The 27668-nt window shown below is 35.2% G+C and overlaps 2 protein-coding genes across 3 annotated transcripts in view; one reads left to right on the plus strand and one right to left on the minus strand.

Moving 5' to 3' along the window:
• LOC117330112 (zonadhesin-like) overlaps positions 1–11725 on the plus strand; it is a 99141-nt gene extending 87416 nt beyond the window's left edge. Inside the window, exons 37-46 of the mRNA XM_033888330.1 lie at positions 1952–2053; positions 2382–2489; positions 2725–2826; positions 3745–3852; positions 4696–4803; positions 5192–5436; positions 6116–6435; positions 6681–6982; positions 7206–7401; positions 8186–11725. Of these exons, the coding sequence (XP_033744221.1) occupies positions 1952–2053; positions 2382–2489; positions 2725–2826; positions 3745–3852; positions 4696–4803; positions 5192–5436; positions 6116–6435; positions 6681–6982; positions 7206–7401; positions 8186–8204 (1610 nt within the window). The 3' untranslated portion in view covers positions 8205–11725. The remainder of the gene's footprint in view (positions 1–1951; positions 2054–2381; positions 2490–2724; positions 2827–3744; positions 3853–4695; positions 4804–5191; positions 5437–6115; positions 6436–6680; positions 6983–7205; positions 7402–8185) is intronic.
• Positions 8620–27668, minus strand: part of LOC117329336 (G protein-regulated inducer of neurite outgrowth 1-like) — a 32644-nt gene continuing 13595 nt past the window's right edge. For both annotated transcript variants that reach the window (XM_033887250.1, XM_033887249.1), the window contains exons 5-12: positions 26666–26832; positions 25465–25582; positions 24646–24821; positions 24226–24322; positions 22312–22466; positions 14142–16690; positions 13926–14031; positions 8620–13101 (exon numbers count right to left, since the gene is read on the minus strand). In XM_033887250.1, the coding sequence (XP_033743141.1) occupies positions 12991–13101; positions 13926–14031; positions 14142–16690; positions 22312–22466; positions 24226–24322; positions 24646–24821; positions 25465–25582; positions 26666–26832 (3479 nt within the window). In that variant the 3' untranslated portion in view covers positions 8620–12990. The remainder of the gene's footprint in view (positions 13102–13925; positions 14032–14141; positions 16691–22311; positions 22467–24225; positions 24323–24645; positions 24822–25464; positions 25583–26665; positions 26833–27668) is intronic.

The following is a 27668-nucleotide window of genomic DNA, read 5'->3' on the forward strand; positions in this document are numbered from 1 at the left end:
AGGTGGTAGAGAAAGTACAAATGTAAAATCAAAATCTATTTGTATCGTGAATATATTTCTGAGTGTGCAGAAATAGTTTTTCGTTGTCTGCTTTGGATAATTCATGACTGCCATGTAGAATAAGCTGCAGGTCCAGTGGGATGAAATCATTTTACTCACGGTACCACTTTATTATCTGATCTATGTACTTGTTGCAAATAAAAAAGAAGTGAAATGCATTTTCAATAGAATGTCAACAATGACAAATTTGAAAATCAATTAAGTTAGCATGAAATAAGTCGTCGTTTAGAGTACTTGAATTAGTTCTTAATCTAGCATGCAAAATATTAGATTTTCTGTCACCAAAAAAATAATAAGAGGGGATATTTATGTCATTAAGCTTACGAAGAGAGTTTTTAAAAGCCGGGGCTGACCTACTCTGTCTTATGCCAGGGTCTAAATTATTCCAAAGTCGAATAGTAGAGGGGAAAAAAGAACTATTAGAAAGTTGAAGTCTGAAGTTAGGTAAGGAGTAATGGTTTGCATTACGGAGGTTATATTCTACATTTTGTGACACTAAAGGAGGTACATATAATGTAGTAAAGCTGAAAGATAATTCGGCGTGAGGTTAGCTTGAATTTTGAAAAAAAGTTGTAGTTTTCTGTTCTTTCTTCTATTTACTAGTGGTTCGAGTCCACTTTCTGAATATAATGAAACCCTACTTGCATAAGATGGTAAACCTGTTATAATACGGATAGACTCTAACTGTAGTTTTTCTAGATTGTCTGCGTCACCGAGGGTACATCCGTCCCAAACTTCACAACAATATTCTAGTAAAGGAAGAATATATGCTCTGTAAATTTTGTCTAAAGTTCGTCTATTTAACAAATACTTCAGTTTTCGTAAAACACTTACCTGTTTTGACACATTTTTACAAATATTTTCTATATGTATACTCCATTTACAATTTTCACTTAATACTACTCCAAGGTGCTTATGATTTTCTACAAAGTCTACATTTACATTATTAAACTTAATTTCAATTGCATATTCAAGTTCAAAGTTGGAAACAAGTAATGCCTCTGTTTTAGAAGGGTTGAAATTTACTAACCACTTACTAGCCCAGTGTTTAATTTTATCTAAATCGTTATTTATTTTTCTTTCAATAGTTTGAGGAGATGTATCAGAGTATAATAAGGAGGTATCATCTGCGAATAATTTACAAAGACTTTCCAGGTTATCAGCTATGTCATTAATATATAGAATGAATAAAAGAGGGCCTAATACAAATCCTTGAGGAACTCCGGCATTGGTAGATTTAACCAAAGACTTCGTATTTCCCACAAAGACTTGTTGTTGTCTATCACTAATATAATTTTTGAACCACGCTAACAATTTTCCGGAAATGCCATAATTTGCTAGTTTAACTTCCAATCCCCTGTGCCATACACGGTCGAACGCCTTTGAAATATCACAAAAAACTATACATGAAGGACGTTTTTTTTCTAAATTTTCGCATAAAGTGTGATATAATTCAATAATTTGATGTACTGTCGAATGACCTGGCTGGAAACCAGACTGATATTTATATATTAATGAATGATCTAATAAATAGTTATGCAAATATTTCACTACCAATCTTTCAAAAACTTTACCAACAGTGCTTAATAGTGAAATAGGTCTATAATTTGAAACTTCCTGTTTATCCCCCTTTTTGAATATAGGCATTACTAATGCTTTTTTCCATTGTTTGGGAAAGATATCAGTTTCTAAAGAAGATCTAATTAAGGTCATTAAGGAAGAGTTGAAAGATCACCATATTAAATTAAATCGTAGACAATCATGCTCTTTTTTTAGTAGATATTAATATGTATCATGAAGGGTTAAGAATTCATCAACACATTAAGAAACACCTTCGCATTGTTTTGACTTTCTTGAAACTTTAATTTGTTAATATTGCATTGTTTTATAGAAACATGTAATGGGAGTCTTTGTGTTGCTTTTGCGGAATGTAATAACGGTAAATGTGTGTGTCAGGAAAATTACCATGGATTCGGTTCCTGGAAATGTGAACGTAAGTCGGCAAAGATATTGAATTATAATTGTTTAATTTAATATTCAGCACTTCAGCGAAAACCGTGGTCTTTTTAAAACCGAGGAAAGTAAAGGAAATATCAAATCTTTCACCCATATCAAGATCATTTAATCAATTGGATACACCTTTGAAAGTAACATCAATATATGTTTTATAAACCAAAGTTTCGAAAAAAAATATCTAATACGAAATCATACTTTGAATGGCGAAAACTAACCATTTTCTTTGTGTGTCAAATAAGTAAATCAATTTCTGCCTTTCATTTTTTTTATTTTAATGCCTGATTCATGTTGATTCTCTACTTCAGCTTACGGTATTTGCAATGGCCAGAAGTGTGCTACCCACGCCAAATGTATCAATTTTCAATGTATATGCGAGGCTGGACATTTCGGGGATGGTTACAATTCTTGCAAACGTAAGCATTTCACATGACAATTATCAAACACTATGATGTTTATATTCTTAATAAACTTAGCATTCACATATTAAGGTTATAATAGTTGGTCAAGGCTTACAGATTTTATATACACAATTTTGATGTTTGTAGTAACTACGATCGTAAAAGAATTATGGTGATATCGATTTTTTTTTTTTTTTTTTTAAACAACTTATTGAATCATACTTGCATAATAATATGATTTGTTTAATAGCTTTTTGTGGAGGAGGTGTATGTACGGAACACGCCCAATGTACCAATGGAGTATGTGTTTGTCACACCGGGTATCACGGAAATGGTTACTTAAAGTGCGAACGTGAGCATTATTTGTAGAATTAAAAACATATGTATATGTCTTAACTTAATATTAACGCACACACAGTGAGAACAATAGCGCTGATGGTGTCGCTCTAAGTGTTATATTGACAAATTAATAATAACAATAGAACTGCTGATTTTATTGTTCTTATAGTGTTAAAATAAAGGATTTGTACAAAGGCTACACAAATGACATTGTATACTAAATTGAAGTAAATCGTTCCGAAATGTTTACTTATCAGAGCCCAGGATGCAGTGTTATTGCTTGTTTTGCCAGAATACTTGTAGTTTTTTTTTACCAAATGACCAAATCCTGACAATAAATGTTCAACCAATCGGAAACAAGTAAATGCTGGTCATTATTTTGAAGTAGGAAACAGGAATAGTAGTAGTAATGAACACACCTGTACAGCCAAGATCGAAATCAGGCAATGTTTTAAATGTTTTACCAAAAGCATGCCTCTTCATGAAAACCAATTGTGGGCAATATTGACTTCCAATATTCAAAGTGAGAGAAAATACATTCCTCTCGTCAATTCATATGTTCCATCAAGCAAAGCAAAAGTGATATATCTCAATATGTTTCAGCCAATCAGACCATAAGATGGCGAAGCTTAATATGACATTGAAATAAAAAGAAATGTGAAATATTAATCTATATTTGGAAAGTCTCCTTTAAATCCGAAATTTTAAATTGAAGCGAAAAAAAAAGAAAAAAAATCTCGTTCGCGGACATGGCAATATCTGTCCTGACTTGTATTTCCGATTGGTTAAATTCAAACCTTCACATTATGGACTTCTTTGTGGAATAATTTAGTCGAATATATTTGTATATTCCCATTCATAGGACAAATCACTTCAAATATTTTGCTGAATTTGTTAATATATTATTTTTTAATGAATATGATGACAACAGCACTCGGTATATGCGGAGGCCATGAGTGTGCTAAATATGCAGTCTGTGAGAAATTCAAATGTGTCTGCAGACCGGGCTATTTCGGCGACGGATATACTTACTGTGACCGTAAGAGATATATATTTCTTTAAAAATACGCTATTAGCTTTTCGATGATGAGATAAGTCAGAGAAATTAATAGTATCGTATTTATGAATAGATCCCAGGATCACAATCGTATTTATAAGTAGATCCCAGGATCACAAAGAAGTAATTTTTGTTTACGGTATCGAGATCAGCAAAATGTATGTGTCAGGGTTCTGCAAAAGCCACACCACTGAATATAGTAGCTTTCAGAATGGATTTAGTAATAGATGGGTAAATGCCGAATACAACTGCAACAAACAGCACAGCTGTATCAGAGGTAACTTGAAAATTCCATTTTAATAGGATTTACTGCACAAAGAACTGGTTGTATGACCTGTGTCATACTCTCTCTGATATCGCCGAATTCATAGTGACTTTGTAGTTATTATTTATGGAAATATCATCATTATTTTTATACTTGCGCAATGATGCGATTCTAGAGGTTATGTCCGAAAAGTCTAGAGCTGAACAGTTTGAAAGGAGAAGGATGAATTCGTATTAAAGTCTGCAATTTAGATTTTCATACTCGCATACTCATCTCCATTACTCCGTTGGTATACTGTTATGCAAAATCATATAATTAGACTTGACAACGTATTAAATTGCTAATCTTTTGTAAGTGCAGTTAAGACCGTTGTAAAGGGGCTGGATGTTTAGATTTCAATTTTATTACCGCTTCCTAATTGCCTAAGTATGTTTTTGATAACCTTTCAACATTGATCCTCTCATGAAAAGTTTGAAAAAATAATTATGTGTTTTTGAAGTCCTAAATTCTTTTCTTCATACCTATATGATGGATATTTATTGATATTTCCGGTGTTTCAGTGGACGGGTACTGTCGAGGGCAGAAATGTGCAGACAACGCGGAGTGTATCAACAATATTTGTGTTTGTCGTGGAGGCTACTCAGGTGATGGAGAAAAGGCCTGTTTACGTAAGTAGAAAACTAAATAGTAAAAGTCAAACATGTCATCAGTTAAAATGTTTCTTTAAAGTCGCATAGTTTGTCTACACTTCTTCTATCTTATCTGACTCTACTGAATTCATATCAAAGACTTTTTTATGAATCAGATCGAAATTCCACCTTACATATCTAGTTATTTTGATATAATGTTATGCCGATATAAACCAAAGTGTCAAAAATGGATTTTAGTTTTGATGCCATTCAATATTACATGTCTAAATAACCAGCCGATCACGGGTTACTATCGGTGTCTCCAACTATATGAAATGTAGATAAGAATTAATAACGAAATTTAAGGAGTATCATGGTGCAAGGTCGATTGATAATCGACTACGTTATAACATTTTTTTTCTGACAGGGAAGTGCGTGTGTTCCGCTTCTGGCGATCCTCACTACTGCCGTTACGATGGCAAAAAACTGAACTTCCAAGGAATATGTAAATACACACTGACAAAGCTAATAAAGACCATAGACGGGTGTTATTTTAATATTGAAGTTAAAAATGAACATCGAGGCAAGAACACGCGTGTGGCATGGACACGATATGTCGATATCAGGATCAACGAAGTTAACATAAGGTTGCTGAGGGAAAAGAACGTGTTGGTAAGAAGTTATTGACACTTACAGCTGTATTTAGTAATACTTTTCACGTACTTACAGAATTCCAGTTTAATGTTTGTTGTATTGATATGATTCATTTGCGTTGTTTGTTATGTTACTTTGTCTTCAAACTTCTTTTTAGTTACAAATATGCAATTAAAAGAACTTAATTGAATATATAGATGACAATTGGAAAGACAGCGTACACGATACTCTAGGGGTCCGCACATGTCAAGGCAATATGGAAGTTTCGACCACCGCTACCCTGTGAATAAAACAAAAGACAAGTTTGGTCCTTTGATGTAAATCAAACGAATTTCAGGGTCGCCATACCTTGAAATTGACCGGATTAGAACTTGCCTGTCTTTACTTGCTCCTCCTAAAAACACATCATTTAAGATAATTGTCAGGCATTTCATTTATATATTTAACAATCAAGTAGCTAGTTATGTGCCTCCAATTTCGTGATGAGTCATGGATTCAGTGAGTGAAAGTGATCGCAATCCTTTGAGTATCGAGGATGGGACGATAGTAGCATAATACAATTGAAATGGTTTTCTATCCTTTAAAATTCACGTAGGGCTATGTCCATAATGTATTTTATGTGTGGTTTATACAATTGAACAAGCATGCAATTTAAATGGCTGGCAGGCAGATGTAAAATATTGAAAATTGCCCTCAGGTTAACAGTTACCTCCAGCATCTACCCGTTTCGGGAAACGGCTATCAGATATACAGAAGCGGTATATGGGTAGTTGTGACCTCGCAGTGCGGATTGACGGTATGGTGGAATGGCAAGGCATCCGTCGTTGTGGAGGTCAAGGTCAACTACGGACCTTATCTTACCGGTATATGTGGTAACTGTAACGGCCTAGACGACGATGACCGGAAGCGGGATGGCGAAGACGTTACAGGATATCCCAAACGTAAACGGGGCGCTATAATTGGCCACAGTTATATGGTTGAGGATGATTCGGAGCCGGAAGGAGGGGTTATAGAAGAGTGAGTGTCGCAAAAAACATACTTTATATATGTAGACTAAGGTCTGTATCACATATGAATGTTAAATGTTAACCAAAGAGTGAGCCGGTCTTGATTGAAATGCTTGCGGCGCGCCAGATCAAAAAAGCAGGTTCGATACTACCAAATAAGATATTACAGCAAATAATTTGCCAATGTTTATATCGTAGAAGACAATCCATGCTCTCATCATACTCGCCATATCTCACGAAAATATTATTTTTAAGATGCAAGACAGAAGAGGTAGAAACACCCGAGTGTTCTGAGGAGAACATGGAAGCGGCTAAGGCTGTACATTTGTGTGGTTTGCTTGACTACAGCGTAAAGGACAGCCCATTCCGTCAGTGTATTAGGCAAAATCCAATACTGGCAGATATCAAGCTCAAGGCCTGTGTTTTCGACGTCTGTGCAAACCTGGGGGATACTTCCGTCGACACACGGTCCATAGGATGCGGCTACTACGAGGAATTCGACGCGGAGTGTTCGCTACGAGGCTTCCATGCTAGATGGAGAACAGCCGATATATGTCGTAAGTACCATTTTTTGTGTTTTTTATTTTGTTATTTAGTATCAAATTCAACATTATAGCTTTTCAACTATATACTACTGGGTTGGGTTCTGTATATTAGGTTGATTAAACTACTGGGTTGCAACTAATCGTGTTGTTTCTACAGCAATAATTGTTCCATTTATGCAAACTATTCGTAAAAGCTGATGTATCTTTGTCATCATTAAGTGTCTTGTTGCCATAGCCTTGCCATGTCCAGCTAACATGCGATACAGCCCGACCGTGAGTGGCTGTCCGCCGTCCTGTCTGAATCCTAACCCTTCGTGTAATCTGCCGACTACGGACGGATGTGAATGCCTGCCTGGCCTGCTCGAGAGTGGCGACAAGTGCGTGAAGAAAGAAAGTGTGGATGCCAGTGTGGGGACCTACCCTACGTCCCGGTAAGTCGCAAGATCACTATATCATATAGTAAACATGTTCATCAGCCTAACCTGGCATTATCTCTGGTCATAGGGTTACCCGTTGCGACGTTATGTATGTAAATCGCAATCCGTCAAACTTCTCTTTCTGACTTAAGTCTATATTTTCAATGTGACACCAAAATCGTCCAATGTCGTGTTGTATCATGTTACAGCTGTTGTTATGAGAAGAGGAAATAAATCTTACAGGGATGTTTTCAGTACATGCAGTGCATTAGTATCTATACTAGTAGGAATTATTTTTGTCTAACACAAAATTGATTTGTATTCTATATACCAATGATTCGGGTATACTAAATGTAAATAGCTGACCAGTATGCAATGCTTGTTATTTGTTAAAAATTTTATACTGTATAGTTTGTAATATTCGTAAAGGATTTAATTTCGCTTTTTCGTGGTCATTAAATATAGCTCGAAAATCAAAATCCAGCGAATATTTATATATACAAACAAATACATGGCATTCACTGCAGAATGTTTACAAGGCGTTGTTGCGCGAAAATTAATATCCGTGAACTAGGTCCAACAAGGACAAGCACTAAATATTAGCCCGTGAATTCAACAAATACAGTTTCCGTACCTTCAGATTTTAATTATTTTAGTTTATATCTTAAATCTACTTTGTTTATACAGATTGGAGATTAACAATGTATTGCAATTATCAAACGCTGTATATATTCCAATTTTATACATTAGAATTGATATATTGGTATATACCAAGTATTACGAACTTCCTGTTTTTCAGATTGGTGAGCAATATGTGACAGAGGATTGCGCGGAGATAACAGAGTGTCGATTGGTCTCTGGAAAGCCAGTGATGAGGGGCGTAAAGATTAATGTAGAATGTGGGACAAATGCATCGTGCGCCCTTAAAGAGGGTGTACCCACGTGCACGTGCAGGACCGGATACACGAGAGACAGAAATGGGACATGTCTTTCCATACAACATTACTAATACGTATAGAACGATTTCATTAAAGAATAAAGAAATGTTTGGTACGCGATTTTATGTAAATAATTCCCAATGAAATCATGCTGTCGACATATTTACAATCTACATCAAAAGAAACCTAATTCCTTGATGCAAGTTTGCCCGTTATCTGCAGTTCGTAAATGTTCTTCACATATGATAGCATTTTTGCTAAAGTTAAACCTGGTTAACAACAAACCAACAACCAATTTTTATCAATTCAAAAAGGATAAAACTTTATTAAATTAACGTTTAGCAATATTGCTTCGAATCAAAACATCAGAACATACATTTAAAGCTTGCACATTGAAACATTAAAGCCATTTCATGGAACACATATTTAGAAAATATGACTAATTATATCAAAAGTTGTGACTTGAATTATATACAGTTGGAAATTAATGAATCGAGCAAAAAATGAAATATATTTTACAAGTTTTAATATTGCAAATGGCAACGTAAATCAAAATGAGACAAATGATACATAGTATGCTAGGAAACTAAATAGTATTAGTTATATATTACAAATTAAAGCATACGGTAACATGTACACAAAATATCAAATGGTCAAGTAAATATATACTTCTAAGTTTGTCCTACAAAATAGCATTACATTTGGCACTTTTCGTTTTAAACATTTTAACTCTTTGTGGTTCTACAACATATCACGATCATCGTTAAATATGCGAGAAATACAGCGATCATCTTGACATATCGAGAATATGGATCACATAAAAAAATCTCGAGGATATATATATATATCATATTAGTAGATTCTACAGATTTGGAGATAGCTTGTTACTGTATCAAGTTATTAACCCACATTTGTTTTGTATTTATCTTGCAATATGCCAATTGGGCCAGCACATAATCTCCAACTCAACTGTGGAAAAAAGCTTTTCTTATTAGTTACTCTTCAATCTGATCTTTTATGAAATTTCCGTACTTGTTACATTGTGACTTGGTAGTGTCAATGTAATTAACGAAAGTTCAAACGTTTCTGAACCATCTATGTGCTTCCATTTCTATGTCAAAACCATTTTTCGATAGCGTGAAACGAGAAAAACATATCTGACCTGATCTAAAGCAGAATGCTATCAAAAACTTTTAAAATCTGATGCTAATATTTTACAACGCTTATGAAATAGAAAAATAAACATAATATATGTTGATGCCTTCAATTTCTTCAGCAACAAGCTAATTGAACATGTACGCAATAAGTTGCTAGAGATTTGTACAACTTTTAAATGAAGAAGCATAGTGAAATGATTTATGAAATGGAATGGACAAGAAATCAAACAAGGATACCTAGAAATCAGATTTCAATTAATACTTTAAAATCAATTTCAAAACTAGAGAAAATGTTTATAAGATATAGCATGAAACATTTTCTTTTATTAAACTTTCTGTTTCATAATACAGCTTTCATTTCTTGCAAATCTTATAAGATTTCCTAATTGAAACTAGTTCTGAAAAACAACATATTCTAAGAAATATATTTTAATTTTCAGCAATAATAAGAATGACAGACTTAACAAAATGGCCACCCCTAAGGGAACATTTTAGTGGCATCAAAACCATGAATAATATAGCATACACTTTTATGTTATAAACATTTTGAACACATTTTGAAAGATACTTTTATTAATATCCTCATCCTCAAGAATAATTTGAGGTTTTAGCTGTAGAAAATTACAAATGCAGATAAAATTGTGAGTATTTAACATTTTCAATGCAATAAGGCACTATCAGCTTGATATAAAACAAAGCCCAGTGGGCCTGTGTTCACCATGCTACTGAGGGCTAACAAACTCCTGTGTAGGTATAGAGTATTGTTTTTACACTTTTATAACAACAGCACCGGGGACGAATGGAGAACTAGTGAACCATTCTGAATCAATACTCCAGAAAGCACTTAAGAATTGTGGTCAGTCATATTCATTGGATTTACTTACAAAAAAAGTCAAGTAAAATTCACAAGTTCAGCTTCAAAACATATTGTAAATAATATCAATAAATCTTTGGTATGAATTATACAATCATTTCATGACAAACTCAGGATAGGGTAGAGTTGATCCCCTTTAATATGAGTTCTCTAACATCTCTAAATGTTACAAAGTTAATTTCAACGAGTTTGACTAGAAGCATTTAATGAAAATGCATGCACACAAATATTCTGAAATTAGTTAAATCTAAACATTCACCATCGCAAATGAAAACAAATTATCCTTTGTAAATATGAAAACGGTACGTTTCGACATAAAACATTTCATTGTGAATTCTGGCATATTTTATCACATTTTCCTCATGACAATGAAATGCATGAATATTACTTTCTATAACTAATTATAATCACAGTATGTCTATTTTTTATAAAGATTCATTCCTAAATGGGATAATGATGAGGGCAATATTTTGTTATTAATATCCACACACTACAGTATTTAGAATACTACCATGATAAAACTTTGGACATCATTGCTAACATTGGGTTTCCCAATGACGTTTACAATATACTAGAACGCACTACAGGCATGAAACAAAACATGAAAAAGTTTGACAATTTAGCTATGTCGAGTACATGATGGCGGATGTGTGTATCATTGAACTAGGATTTAACCTCTCAAACTTTGACAACCAACATTTTGTATCAGTTTGTCAAAATTAATATATAGAGACAGACATAATGCAAACAGGAGGCTTTTCACGCTAGAAGGATTCAATTATCGATTACAGCATACTTTTATGTGTAAATTAAGGCAAATAATATGAGACTTTATTTTCACATGAACATCTCATCCCTGGAGTCGGAAGCAAAATAATTTGAGAATTGGGTAAATATAAATATGAGCATTTCAAAATAAACAAAGAATAATATGTTCCAAATACGTTTCCCTGTTCAACCTAGACCAAGTAAACCATACATATAGAATTTTCTTGAACACTTTATTGTTAACAATTCATTAAACATTTTGAATATACATGTCACAAGTACGTATCCATAGCAAATTCATATCATATTACAGTATAAGTGAATTACAAAAATATCTCGGAACATAAATATATCAAAGCACACATACATACAAATAAATGAGGTACAAAATCTCTACAGCTTCTAAAAGTGTGCACCAAAAACTTACTGCATCTAAAACAGAAAAAAACATAAGTGTCCACTGTATAATTAAGCTTGAAAACATTAGAAAATTCTGACAAACATGACTGATACGATTATGGTTATGGTATATGCTTTGTCAATATCGAGATTGCAAAGTTGATGTTCTTAAAAATGTTTGCATAGAAAAAAAAATCTAAAAATAACAAAAAAAAATAATAATATCAATTAATGGCAATAATTAACAAATACATTTAATACATCAGTTAGAAACGTTTCTCCGTGAAGTAGAATGCTCATGGAGCGATGTTCGGAAGAAGAATGAAAATGATAGCGATTATCATATAAATGACACATATTCGAAGATGAAAGATTTCCAGATCACAAGATATCCTTCGTCCTTGCTACCGAGTGAAAAGTCTATCCATTCTCTTGTTCAAACTATCGTGACAATACATGTATCTTTCGTACGTCGGAGAAACTAATATCTAGTACCATATAGCCTCAAATCTCCAATGCGTTATGAGCCACGATGATTTGTTAATCCTATACCTATGTATTTTTCTGCTCTGCGAAATCACGAGATTTCTGTTTTGAATAACAGTGGCTATAACCTCTGTCATTGTGACACTGTATTCCATGAAAACAATAGTCTCCGTTTTTGCTGCAACCATTTAAGAAACCTCTGTGTCAAGGAATAGGCTAAGGATTCCACGACTGTCTAGGCCTACTTAACTACTTGTAACAACATCATTTATCAAGCAGGCCTGTCTCCATGAACTTTAACCTTTCGAATATTTAGCGGACATATCGCTCACAATTTGTTTCGCCCTTCGAACTACAGTAATTGACTGCAAGTGCTGAAAATACAATCATGATCCAAGAAAATATATATCTACTAACACTATAATATGTCGTATCTAGGACATCACTCACATATCACTGCAGATATTTGTTCAATTTAACCAAGCAATCTGCGGACATTTGGGAATCATTCTGAGGACAGTACCTTTCATATAATGAACAGCTGATTGGTGTCTGGTTAGGTGTTTACATGGTGTACATTCCTCACTCTCTAAGAATCACTTTCTATAGAACCTTTTATCCATTCACTCCGGATATACTTGATCATTATACCTTTTGTATTTCACAGTGTATGCGTCTACAATATCACCTTCCAGACAATTGATGTGAAAGTTTGGTAATAGTTTCCATAATCGCTTTAGATACTTGTCCGACACGACTTTGAAATCACGGAGAATATTAACTAACAGTATCAAAGATGTTCGGCAATATCGTTGTGGATATTTGTAAGGTTATATATAACGTCGTGCAGATGCCCCTTTTCTTCTACCATCACATTTTATATAACTGCAGATACTTTTTCTTATCAACGCAACTCATGTATTTGTCCGATATCACTCATGATATGTTGAAATCATGATTTTTCTCAAGCAAGATACATTTTCTACACGATGGTTTGTTGCTTGTTAGGAGCATCCTCCACATGGCTGTGGTGATAAAGACCAGTACTACCATCTGCTAACATCCCGATCAACCAACCAGGATTGTCCTCATCCTGTAAAAGAAAATGTACCGTTAGTCTGATCATTGTCCAGTATAGTTATAACTAGCGTCTCACATGGACAACCACCTATGACAGAAGCTTCATTTCTATTTCTGTCAACCTTGATACTCCAAGGTTACACTGACTTTTCCTCTCTGCGCATTGAATATATAAGTCGTGGTAAATTTTAAAAAAAAACTCAGTCTGACGCCATTTTGACTAGTTTGAACTTTTGGTAAACATTAAACGAAACTTTGGGTTATATTGTCTGGCTTTGAACGTGGTTGATGTTCCTCTGTAATGCATCAGTCTAGCAATTGGTCAGGGCTTTCTGACATCCAATAAAATACTACAATATTAGTGTTCAGCGGGTTTTTTGTGTGTGAAATTTTTGTGTTTTGTGATATAAAATTACACTCTGATATAAGTATAATCTATCATTCTATGATTACTTTAAGGGCGATGTCTGTTCACCAACTAAAGATTACGATAGATTCAAAATGGACGCCACTTATTCTTGTCATTCTCATATAAATATTCGCGAGGGATTTAATTCGCGTTTGACTCTCCTCGTGAATTAACGCGAAAATAAATCCCACGCGAAATATAAGTGATTTACAGCACCTAGTCATGACATATTCCAGGGGTGCAGAGATCGAAAGCAGTACCATCTGATAACCAATCAAAAATAATGCAACAAATTTATCAATGACACCATACTTTACAGCCTATGAGGTGAAATAGTTTTAGCCAGTAGAAATGCTTAACAAAACTATTTTATAAATACCATGTACCACAGCTTTAGCTTCATTTTGTGCGCATATTTATTAACTTACCTCTGTGATTTCCATGATAAAACTGCCTTCATCAAATGATAGTTCCCCGGGATTTTGCCCCTGGTACTGTCTGACAGTTCTTCGCAAAGATCTTTTCTCAATAGGTCTGTACGAGAGAAAACGGTTTTAGTTCAGATAAAACACTAAACAAATAAAGTTATTATAAAATGTTTTAAAATATGACAATATTTAATTGGTACGCTTTTTGATATTTACCTTAGGTCCGCTGGCTTTCCATTTACTCCATTTATTTTACCAAAGCTTGAGAAAGATGATGGCTGGTTATCTCCTTTAGAGGAGACCTTTATCTCTGGACTGGCAGGTGGGGAGTTAGGCGGCGGCGGGCGGGCAGGTTTGGCTACTGGTATGGATCGTTTTTTTGGTGGGCTAATCACTTTATCATCATTGTCTTTTGCATGTGGACTAGGTGATCGGAAAGTCGACAACTTCGGTAGCCTGCTTGGACTAGAATCGGCCTTTCCATTCGATTTCTTGTTTGTATCAGGAGGTTTATTTGGACGTTTTGGTTTGGATTTGGGTGAAAAACTAGTGTCCTGGTTTTGATCACTGCCATTTTGAGGATTAGATTTGGATTTGTTTCCCCCACTATTCCCCCCGCTGTTTTGACGTACAGGTATGGACCTTTCATTGCTTCTGTTCCTTGGTGATTTCTTTGGTGACTTATTAACAGGTATCCCTGTCCTCGTCTCCCTTCCTGGTGAACTGCTGACAGGGATACCAGACTTTACCTCCCTGGTAGGAGAATCCCTGACAGGAATACCCGTTCTCACCTCCCTTGCAGGAGAGTTCACTGCACCAGATCTTTGACCTCCAGCTTTCCTCCGAGATGCTGGAGATTCTTGAACTTGTCTTTTATCTGGGGTAACCTTATTTTCCTCCTTTGCTGGAGAAGATGGCTTTGACCTTTGACCTGTGTCCTTACTCTTTACTGAAGGCAATTCCTGTGCCACTTTCTTGTCTGTGTTGGTATTGGCTTCTTCAGAGCTTGTATCTGGTCGATAGTGGATCTTAGGTTGAGGTATTCCTTTTGGTTTAGGTGCAACAGGTGGTCTAGCCTTCGGGAGTTTTGTATGAGAATCAGCACCAACATTTATGTCCATTCCATTACCTGCTTCTTTAGGAACATGCTGAGACTCGTTCACATCATTATTTTTGACACTCGGAGAATAAACAACATTTGGTGATTCCTCCAACACCACACTATCACGATTATTGTTTCTAGGAATCACTGAATCATCGGGTTTAACATCATTTGAAGGACTCTGTGGATCACGGTCATGAGAATTGTTTGAAGGACTTACTGGAACACTGTCAAAACCATTGGTGTGGCCAGATACGACATGAATTTGGCTATACGTTGCTGTAGGATCCGGGTCATTTTTCTGAATAGGTTTTGGAATTACCTTTGATGGATATGAATATATTACCTCTGAGCTTTGAGTTGTCACAGGGCTAAAAGTCTGTAGTTTTTCTGGCCTGTACGAATCCACGCTATTTGCAACGGGATCAAGGCTATATTGTTCAACAGGTTCTTGACTAAACACAGGGTCTGGACTGTGTGGCACGATGCGATCTGGACTTGGTGTGGCCTGACCACTGTTTTGTCTGTTGAACTGTGGAATCCGGGAAGCTTTTGGCTTTACTTCATCAACAGTGAATGTATGGTTTTTAGAATTTACAGGACCATCTATCACATCTTCTTCCGCGTTACTACCAGGTAATGTACTATTGACATCGACATCATGACCAAAAGGTTTCTCCTCACTTAATAAGGCGTTTTGTCTTTGTAGCTTTGGCATGAGGTGGCCACTGTCATCTTTTGGCAAGCCACCCATCAAACTGTCATTGGCAGACATTGATGTGATATTCATATCTTTGTATAAACTACCACTTTGGTCCTCTATCTGGTTGAACCCAGACATGGAAGACAGGGAGGCGGATGTGTTCTCTAGTGAGGTAGTTACCTCAGCTGTCACATTTGGTGTGCTAGCTGCACTAGATGGGGAATGAAGCAACACTTTGGGAGGAGGTGGGCGAGGAGGGGGAGGTGAACGGGTCACCTGATTGGTCCTCTGATCTGTTGCTTTTTTCATGTCCAATTTTCTGCGCGGAACTTTCACTAACTTAGGTTTTACAAAACGTTTTGGAACAACTGGTTTTCTGGATTTCTCCGCAGAACTGTCCTGTGTTATACTAATCTCCACCTTAGGGAATTCACTTATGACCTTAGTAACACAAGGCTCCTGTTTAACTAAGCCCAAAACTTCACTTACTCCACGTTGTTCTGGAGTCGAATGATTCTGACCAGGCGGAGCTGGCGCCTGGCGTGTTGGTTTTATTGGAGTTGGCAATTTACTTCCTCCAGCAGCATCGACAGGAGGTTTTGGTGCTTTCCGCTTTGGCTTTATCCTCTTTCCAGAGCCTTTAGAGTCCATTGTGCCAGAAGACATTGAAATATCATCATCAGACCTTGACTGAACAGATAAAGTGGAAGCACTGCGGTCAGACTTTGCTGCAGAGAAAGTGGAGAGAGTCCCAGGGCTTCCAATGTCCATGGCTTGTCTGACTGGACGATCCCGACCAGATAAATCAGAGGCGACTGACATATTGTCATCGGACCTCACAGACAACTGTGATGCACTCATGTTAGAGGTCACAGGTAGAGGAGACGTCATGTTCATTCTACCTATGGACTCTTTAGTGTTACCATACTCATCTACATAACTCTGGCCATCAGTCACAATCTGAAAGTGAAGAAAATATTATTAAAATCTCAGCACAGGCCTTCTCAGAAGAATTCATTTAACGTCATTTACCATTTCACACAATAAATACGTGATAATTTTTTGAGAAATTTTGCAATTCGACTGATTAATGGATTCAATTGAAAGTTACTGTAATGTACAAATAGATGTCTTTACCGTATGGGAAACAAAATGTGAGGACCAAGATGCATCATTCAATGCATCCCAGTGTATCATGCCTGATGCATACAATATTCATGTTACATTATACAGAACTCTTATAACTGTGACTTAGCCTTAATGGAGCTGCAGGACTTAACCAGGTCATATAATCATTTCTCTCCAACTTTTGTGGTGGTCTGATGAAATGGAGGATATACATAGTACTTTTCACAACATGACATCATTTGTTGCCCCATATGGACTACATCTTTCTGCTCTAATGAAAATTGTTGGTGTTTTACAAGATCTAAATGGTCTTTGAAATTTGTCCTTCTCTCGGCTGATTCTAACATGGAAATGCTCATAAGCAATGAAAAAGAAAAGGGTGTTTAATATATGATACTTTCCTTGTCAAAAAGGAGAGTATCGTATTGAATACCTTTGGCTAACAAAGTTGACATATCCTGTCATCAGATTACCTCCGAGGAATGCATTGTGTTATTTCTATTAAGTTAATTCTATTATTTTATTTCTATTGTTTTATTTCTATCTTTATTTCTATTGGTTTGTTATGCCATGCAGGCCTATATTGTTTTGGGTTGGTGCTAAGTCTAATCTATGGGCTGTGGCTAAATGTTGATCAGTGTGTATAGATTAGATCCAGGCAACCATGTCAAGTATTAATGACAGAATTAATATTCCTAAGGTTTAAGCATGTGTATGAGGGCTGATTGATAAATTAAACTTGAAAAATGCTAAATATAACAAAAGAAAATATGTAAAATATTAAAATGTAAGACTCAAAACTTTTCAATCAGTCCTCATAAGAAATATATTTGCATTATAGATATCAAGGTAAAGATATATAAACTACATTTTAGGTGGCAATTGAAATGAGATATATTGATGTGTTACAGTATAATTACAATGATTGCCGGAACTACAATCAGAAGTCACACAATCTGTGAGTACACTGACTATACAAATCATACATGGATTTCTGACATAAAATGTATACTAATCCACAGTGATCACAAGTTACAGGAACCCTTCTAGGAGTAGAACTATCTAATAGGACTGTTTTACTGAAAGCTACAGCAGACTTTAAATGATCTGCCTCTGTTTGGTAGCATGCTGCCTTTAGAGTTCATTGTTATTTCATAGACTCTGTTAGACTGATATGGATTTTCCCAACTCCCTTTCTTTTGGCCCTTAGTATCTAAAACAAATGGATAAGGCAGTTTTATTCATCACTTAACTTACTGGGTTTCTAAATATATACACAATACTGTGCTAATCACATATAAGTTTTTTTGGTACAATCCTAAAAGGTATTTTATAAGCCTATTATTAATGTAGAACTCTTTTCAAAAGAAGATAAAATTCTAAGGCAGCATGCATCTTTAATAAGAATCGCCCATCACTCAACCAGAAAAACACTTGTATAGAGTTAATATTGTAGTTTCTCCTCCTAGAAATGCCCTGCAATACAACCACTAACCAGTCACAATAACAACCCTGAATGCAAAACAAACACACAAAACAAATTTAACAAATTGAACAGGAGAAAAACTGTCTCATGCTCTCAGGTCCCAAGGTGAAATTGCCAGATTTGGAAGAAAACATTTGTCTCTATTGATTTAATCAAAATTCTGGGGCTCTGCAGACACTGTTTTGTTCAGGAACATTTGATTAATAACATTGTCAAATACAATACAATTTCTGAATCAGTGAAGCTTCATCCATTAAATTTTTAACATTCCTAAATAGCCTAAAGTGGAAACATTTTCAATTTCTTTTTCCTCTAAAAATAGCCTTTCTGCTTAACACCTTAAAAAAAAAAAAAAAAAGGCCAAAGGCTGAAGATATTGATTTCCAAGAAAGAAATGGTTTTCTATTTTTGTAAGAAGAATTATTTGACCCAGCCATATTAATTGGCGAGTAATTTTTATCTGAAGGTTATTTCCACTATGATAACTGAATGGTATTTCCACTACAGTGTCTGAATGTTTTTTTTCACTACAGTACCTGAATGTATTTCCTCTACAGTATCTGAATGGTATTTCCTCTACAGTATCTGAATGGTTTTTCCACTACAGTATCTGAGTGATATTTCCTCTACATTATCTTTATGATATTTCCACTACAGTATCTGTATGATATTTCCACTACAGTATCCGAGTGATATTTCCTCTACAGTACCTGAATGCCATTTCCACTACAGTATCTGAATGTCATTTTCACTACAGTATCTGTATGTCATTTCCACTACAATATCTGTATGGTATTTCCTCTACAGTATCTGTATGGTATTTCCACTACAGTATCTGAGGGGTATTTCCACTACAGTATCTGTATGGTAATTCAACTAGAGTATCTGTATGGTATTTCCTCTACAGTATCTGAATGGTATTTCCTCTAGAGTATCTGAATGGTATTTCCACTACAGTATCTGAGGGGTATTTCCTCTACAGTATCTGAATGGTATTTCCTCTACAGTATCTGTATGGTATTTCCTCTACAGTATCTGTATGGTATTTCCACTACAGTATCTGTATGGTATTTCCTCTACAGTATCTGTATGGTATTTCCTCTACAGTATCTGAGTGATATTTCCTCTACAGTATCTGTATGGTATTTCCACTACAGTATCTGTATGGTATTTCCTCTACAGTATCTGAGGGGTATTTCCACTACAGTATCTGAATGGTATTTCTTCTACAGTATCTGTATGGTATTTCCTCTACAGTACCTGTATGGTAATTCCTCTAAAGTACCTGAATGTCATTTCCTCTACAGTATCTGAATGGTATTTCCTCTACAGTATCTGTATGATATTTCCACTACAGTGTCTGAATGGTATTTCCACTACAGTACCTGTATGTCATTTCCACTACAATATCTGTATGGTATTTCCACTACAGTATCTGTATGGTATTTCCACTACAGTATCTGTATGGTATTTCCACTACAGTATCTGTATGGTATTTCCACTACAGTATCTGTATGGTATTTCCACTACAGTATCTGTATGGTATTTCCACTACAGTATCTGAATGTCATTTCCACTACAGTACCTGTATGTCATTTCCACTACAATATCTGTATGGTATTTCCTCTACAGTATCTGTATGGTATTTCCACTACAGTATCTGAGGGGTATTTCCACTACAGTATCTGTATGGTAATTCAACTAGAGTATCTGTATGGTATTTCCTCTACAGTATCTGAATGGTATTTCCTCTACAGTATCTGAGGGGTATTTCCACTACAGTATCTGAATGGTATTTCCACTACAGTATCTGAATAGTATTTCCTCTACAGTATCTGAATGGTATTTCCACTACAGTATCTGAATGGTATTTCCTCTACAGTATCTGAATGGTATTTCCTCTACAGTATCTGAATGGTATTTCCACTACAGTATCTGAATGGTATTTCCTCTACAGTATCTGAATGGTATTTCAACTACAGTATCTGAATGGTATTTCCTCTACAGTATCTGAGTGATATTTCCACTACAGTATCTGAATGGTATTTCCACTACAGTATCTGAATGGTATTTCCACTACAGTATCTGAATGTCATTTCCACTTCAGTATCTGAATGTCATTTCCACTGTGGTGTTTCCTCTACAGTATCTTTGTGATATTTCTAATACAATATCTGAATGGTATTTCCTCTACAGTATCTGAATGTTATAATGCTATAAAATCTGAATGGTATTTCAATTTCAGTGTTTATCAAGTCTATAAAAAAATCCTACGGAATATTTCACTTTTATTTTGGTCATAATCACTAATTTAATAGAATTTAAATTGACCTTATTTTAATAAAAAGACCTTGGGTAAAATTCAAAGCTTTTCATTATCTGATTACATGATGCTTTATAACTTACTGTAATACTGTAATGTGGTTTTAAAATATGTTTTGGAAAAGAGGCCCGAGGATATTAATAAAAAAGAATTTGAGCCTTATGTCCCCTCAAGTCTTTATTTTCTGGTCTCCATTTTTTATACACATGGGAAATCAAATGTTTAAATGAATTTATCTATAAAATACAATTATCTTTTTGGACATATATGTTTAAGCATTGTGGCAAGTCAAGGACAGAGACGAGAACATCAAAATTTGGACCAATCAACACAGAGAAGTCTACATGCGTTGTCACCTTTCTAGGTCTGACTTCCTGTAAGGGAGAGCAACAGGCATACATTTAGTGTGGACAAGAGTGAAAGTAAGACAGCTTTATGCATGTCATCAAACACATCAATAAATCATAACTCAAGGGACTTCAAGGGAAGCAACTCACAGGAATTAAAGGGCAGTATTTATACAGTAATTGATTAAGTCAATACAAGTTTACTTTTAGTAATGATTGTAATCTTTGAATTACAATGGTTGATTATGCTCTTGATAAAAAAATCTTCTATGCAACCTTGGATTATGTTGGGACAATATGGAAAGCTTACAGCTTACAAAAAACCTGCCCTATTGCCAGGATGACAGATGTCTGCTGAAGATTAAAGGGACATTATTCCAAAAACCAGTCATTTTGACTCTAATGCTACCGTCCCATGCCTTTTTACGATATATTGATTCCTGGTGTACATGCCTTCATAGACGCTTCCACAATTATCAATTCATATATCAGTATATATCATTCATGAGGTGTCACAGAGCCTTTGATTTTGGCATGATATATATATTCTACAAAAGCAGGGGAGATTTTATAACGAAGGTGGTACCCTTTGTTTTCAAAATGGATTACCTGTATTGAAGGAAATAATACATTGTATCATACTTATATTGGCATACTTTATATTTTATATTTTTTATACTTTATATTTGCAAACTTCTCTTTAAATACATTTGAACAGTTAATTAACAGTTAATTGCCATTAAAATACGCAGCTGAAAATAGTGTTGAACACCACCCAGCAGTCAACATTTGTTCAAGGGTTTTTTATCTTCTCAAATTGTGGTAGAATTTCATCAGAAAATATACTTGTTAAGAGGCAATTTCTGTTCTTGTCTGCATATACAGATTACACATGACCATATGCCTACACCAAGGATACACATCACAACATCTAAAATACAGGAGATTCACCTCAAACTGGTCTTTAGGGATTTTATATCTAGACAATATTCATGCATAGCATTCAAAATACTGTTTTCAAAACTTTTCCAAATTTAAAATAAAAACAATATCATATTGTTGTTCAGTTAAACTTGACAAACATCCCCCCCCCCCCCCCCCAAAAAAAGAGTTTTATTTCAAATTTTCAACCAATATGAATTTTCATGCATCAAAATTTTCATAAAGCTTCACATGCTTTTATAAATGGGATTTAAACAATTGACATTGAATATCACATTTCTCCTCCTAACAAATGCCTTAAAATAGGATGGTTTACATATGCAGTAACACAGTCCATATCCTTAATTACCCGTACCTGTACATAAGCTCCTGGGAACCACCCCACATCGTCTCCATGACAACCAAGCCACCAACCATTCTCAAGTGTGTCAAACACCAAGACTGTGTCACCGATGTCAAATGACAGATCCTGATCATTCTCTGCTGCAAATGGACACACTGCAATGTGTTCTGAAAAAGAAGACAGGTCCTTGTATGAATAACAGATTTTTTTACCTTTCCATATTCAAGCTAATCAACCTTCCCCCAGCCATGAGGGAAATTTGAAATCACTTCCAAAGGAAAATTTAAGTCTCACACACAGCCCTCGACCCATCTCCAGGAATAAAACAAAAACACAGATATTACATACAGTAATCTATGCACAGTACTTATGAAACATTCTGCATATTTTGACCAACCAATCTCAACTATGACACATGTTTAAACTTTCTCCACAGTTTTCAAACCTTCCAATTTTCAGATCAATTTTTTTTATTTCTGTATGTATTTAACTTTACAAACAAATCTTGACAGGATGTTGTCATGTAAAAATACTTGTAGCATATCAACATAATAACTTGATCAACACTGACAGGTAGGCAAGTGTCTTGTCATGTGGCAATATATTCAAAATAATCGTTGAGAAGCCCATTTGATGAGATTGACATTTGAAATTTCAACTTAAAAACAATTGCACGGGAGCAAAATGTACATTATTCACATCCATCTCCATATTTGCTGTGCTAACAGAAATGAAAATGCTGGTAATTTTTTTTTCACATCTGATTTGTTTTATTTACATCCTAATTACCTTCCCCACATATAGAAGAACCTGGGTCAGAGACAAATTCAATTTTGTCCTTGGCCTTTGCAACCAAATGTCCTTGACCTAAGACCCTATGACACTGATCTTGGACAGTTAAAAAGATACAAAGTGTGACCTTGGCCTCTGACTATTTAGCCTTAACCTTGACCTTCAGTCAGCTATCTCTTTGTTTAATTCTGAACAACTTAGCTAAAGAGTGTTACAACAAAGTTCATCATTGAAAATATACAAAAATGATATTGACTTTAAAACCAGTGACCTGATCTTTTTTTGATCTAGTGACCTTGACCATTTGGTCAGCTGACTCCTTATTTAATTTTGACCAATATTGTTTTCTAAAGTCATAGGAAAATATTTGTCAGTGGAAAGATACAAAATTTAACCTTGACCGTTCACCCAGGGACCTTGACCACTGACCCAGTGACCTTGACCTTTTGTCAGTTGACTCCTTGTTTAATTCCCAACATCATTGCTAATTCATAGTGTCGTAACAAAATGTTCATCAGTAAAGATACAAAATTTTACCTTGACACTGACTTTGTGACCTCGACCTATAATCAGTTGATTTCCTACTAGATTCTGACCAACTATGCTTCAAAAAGTCAAAACAATTAATAGATTAAATAATTTTGCATTTTCCACTTATAACTTATATTTAGAAATATGTGAGGAATATATTTCACTGCATGTCAGTATATTTATGAGCTCTTTTTAATCTGTTTTGTTAATGTAAAAAGTAAAATTTATTTATTTTACAACAACTGTAAAGCAAGTCATAACAACTTATATGAACGTGTAAGGGGGTCTAGTAAGTAAAGTTCCTAGTGAAAACCAATATAGCATGACAGGTGACCCAATACCTTTTCATGTCTGATCAGGGAATGGAATCCTGACTGCCTAGGTGAAAGGCAAGTTTGTTTTTGTACATGTACTTTAAACACTAAACTACCAAACTCTGCACAACAAGGTTTGGTAATAGTGATGTTTGACAACCTATCAACAGGTGACGTCATATATAGCCTATTTCCACATTACGGAAATGTTTATTAATTCCAACGACAATTATAACCAACTAACAATGCAACAACAGAGAAACATGTATATAATGGACAGACTACTGACCAATGCAGATGACTTCCTGGTCCTTGCTGTTATTGACCAGAAGCTGTCTGTAAACCTGTGTGTCCTCAACTATTCCTGTCACCGGGGAAACTGCTTGCTACAATGTAAACATTTTACCCTAGAGTTGAGTTAATATCTACAAAGATTGCTCCCCTCTCCTGATAAGATAGTCAGAGAGATCTAAATACAGATTAAATACAATAAACAAAATGATACAGCAACCTTTCTATGATAACTTCCTTAACTCAGACTTACTGTATACAGTAGATGTTACTTGGTGAAAGGCAAAAGTGAGTCAAAACCACTGTGATCACACTTGAAATAACATAATCAAATTCACACATACAGTGTTTATTACGTCAGTTAAGTAAAGAAAATTTCCACTTGGTATAGTTTCCGCATATACAGCAATTGACTTACATTCAACTCCTGCACATAAACAGCTGGGAACCAGCCTGTCTCTCCGGTACATTCACGCTGCCCCTTCATCCAGCCATTCTTGTCCTTCTCGATGCCCTTGATTCTCTCCCCTTCCTGTAGACTGATTTCTGACTTAAAGTTGGCAATATAGGGATACAAGGCCTGGTATCTCTTGCCTGTTGATAACAGATAATAAAGTGTTTATATATATCTCTCTATCTCTGAGTATCTGACATAATAATCTGCTATGTATACCTAACCTCCATCTTTAATCTGATACATAAGGCAGGTTCAAACCAAGCTTATCCAACAATAGATTCATACCTGGTAACAGGACTATAGTAATATCTATGCAGTTCAGTATAGAAACATATATCATATTCCAATGTACTGCAAAAGCAAAAATTAAAAAAGTCCAGCCCCTGTCTGTCTGTCTGTCGCCATCAGAAGCAGAGATTAAGAGCTTATCTGTAGCCCCTATGGCCGATTGCAGGATAAATATGGTATTTGAAAAGATAAAAATGAATATGGAAGTATTATATATACTCATATTCCTATCTGCCTAACCTCACAAAGAGTCATAATGTATCCTAGTGTAAAATTAGGCCTTCAAAAATGAGATAAGAAAAAATTATATGCATCGATAAACGTCCAATTAAAACAAGTTTATTTTTACAAGAAATTTGCCATTGATATAAGACATTACATTTGAATTGATTATCATATGTCCATGTGAAATATTGGAATGTTTGATGTCAGCTGGTGTGGTGGAAACAGTTCTCTAAACACATGACTTTTCCTGCTAATTGTAAGGTGTACCTGCAGCAGAATGTAGATGGAAATCTCTCATGTGATTGGCTGAGCTGCCGTCTACAGTATCATCTGCCTTCTTCTCCAACTGAGGGACACGTGGAGTTGACACTTCCTTACCCAATGCCTGAAAAATACAATGCATCCATGGCAACAAATGACATCTGTTTTTTGGAAAATAGCACCATTGTATTTGCAATTTTCAGCTCAATGAGACAATATCTCAATTTTGACCAATCAGAAGCCTCCAATATATATCCATAGTAATGGTTCTGGACACATCTGCTTTCTTAAATAATAGCCATTAACAAGTTATTCCACTCTACCAATCTTTATCTATAAAGACTGATGCACTAATGGCCATTACACAAAACCTGTGTATAGTGACCTGGTTACCATGACAACCAAAATTTCCGGGAAAAAAACCCTGCATACATATCTTCAGATATTTCCTAACATTCCTGTGTAGTTTCATTGAAATTGGTCAACTATGACATGTTTGGAGGAATAGCTCAGACAAGATCTAACTTTCAGGGAGACACAATAAAATGTCTTGAATAACTATGTGCAAAGTCAGACAGACACAATGACATGTTTGTATATAGTCAAACCAGAAGGACCTGTTGCGTTGACCTTTTCTTGGAATATTCAAAGTGGTTAGTTCCATTTGTGCACAGGTGTGTTAACAAAACATATTGATTAGGAATACAACTGTGTCCAGCAGGGGCACTGTTTTGGACCATTCGTATTTGTTACAATTTTATATTGACAACACAGGGATTGTATCATTTATTTTTGATCCATGGTTTACACATATTCAAGTAACTATGTGATCAATTGTTCACATGTTATGTCGCTAAATCTAGACCAGTATAAATACAAATGATGCAGCTGATGATACGGTGTGTTATGTTATAAAAAACTAACAGATGTACATGTATACATACAAAGTATCTATTTCCCTAAATGAATATAGACTCGTCTGTAATCAATATGCTAAACAAAGTTCAACACGACAGGTCATTCTGTTCGGACTATATGGGGAATCAAACCCAGCCTTCTCAGAGAATGGCAAGTGTGTTACCACAGTTCCACCTGACTACACAGGGGTACCATTCTGATGTCCATACTTAAAAACCAGAAAAAAAAAAAGAAATATCTATGAAATATGACAGTATGACAATTAATTTGGTTAAAGTTATGAACTTACCCAGGAGTCCCTTTTAGGGGTCAGCTGCCTCATGGGGCTGTAGCGGTCAGAATGACTGCGGGGCAGGTGCATTGACCTTGGCCTTTGGTCCTTACTGAGCAGAAAGGAACTGACCCTCGGCTTTTGACTTTCCGATTCAGGATCATCCTCTCCATCCTTCTTATCTTCTGTAAAATAATCCACAAAATGTCAACATGATTAATATATCATGATATAGAAATCATTAAAGCTCAATAGTAGAACTCTATATTTTGTCAAACTAAAATGTCCATTTCATCAAAGCTCCAAAGTATTTGTCCTATAAAGTTATCACTTAATAATTCACACATGGAATCTAACCTGTATTTATAAATATATCTTCTTTTGAATCCAATAGATTTCAGAATTTTCTTGGTAATTTTGCCTTTTACTTTTCAAATAGAATTTCTCCGTTAAATATTTCGATGTTTTCAAGCAGATGTTTTGATATATTACAAAGACTTTTTTTTGTTTTTTGTTTTTTTTTGCATTAAGTATCTATTTGCCCTATAGTATGGTACTGAAGTTAATTTCCATCCATTCAAATACTCTGTGTAGGAATCATACTATTGCCTTGTAGACAAAGCCACATACTAGTACCTTACGTCTCCTACACTCCACATCTCCATATCTCATCTGTCATATTTCTTAACTTACACTCTTAAGATTGCCACTGTACCACTTGTGGTTTGTGTGTTCCATCCCTTGTTATTAGTAAAATAACCCTATGCTAACTTTGCCAAATACAGATGTGTAAATACCCATCTATTCTCTACTCCTTCCAACATTTATACCCACCCACCCATCCTTGAAATTCTCTGCCTGGTAAAATTGTACTGCTATGCCAACTCGTTTCACCATTTTCACTCATCACACCACCAATCCACCTGAATTCATACACCTCTTTCTCTTATTGACTCCACACTTTATCCACATGATATTCCCTTTCCCTTCCCATTATTCCCTGCTGTCACACACACCCTCC

Source organism: Pecten maximus, chromosome 6 (genome assembly GCF_902652985.1).
Source record: "Pecten maximus chromosome 6, xPecMax1.1, whole genome shotgun sequence".
Classification (NCBI taxonomy): domain Eukaryota; kingdom Metazoa; phylum Mollusca; class Bivalvia; order Pectinida; family Pectinidae; genus Pecten; species Pecten maximus.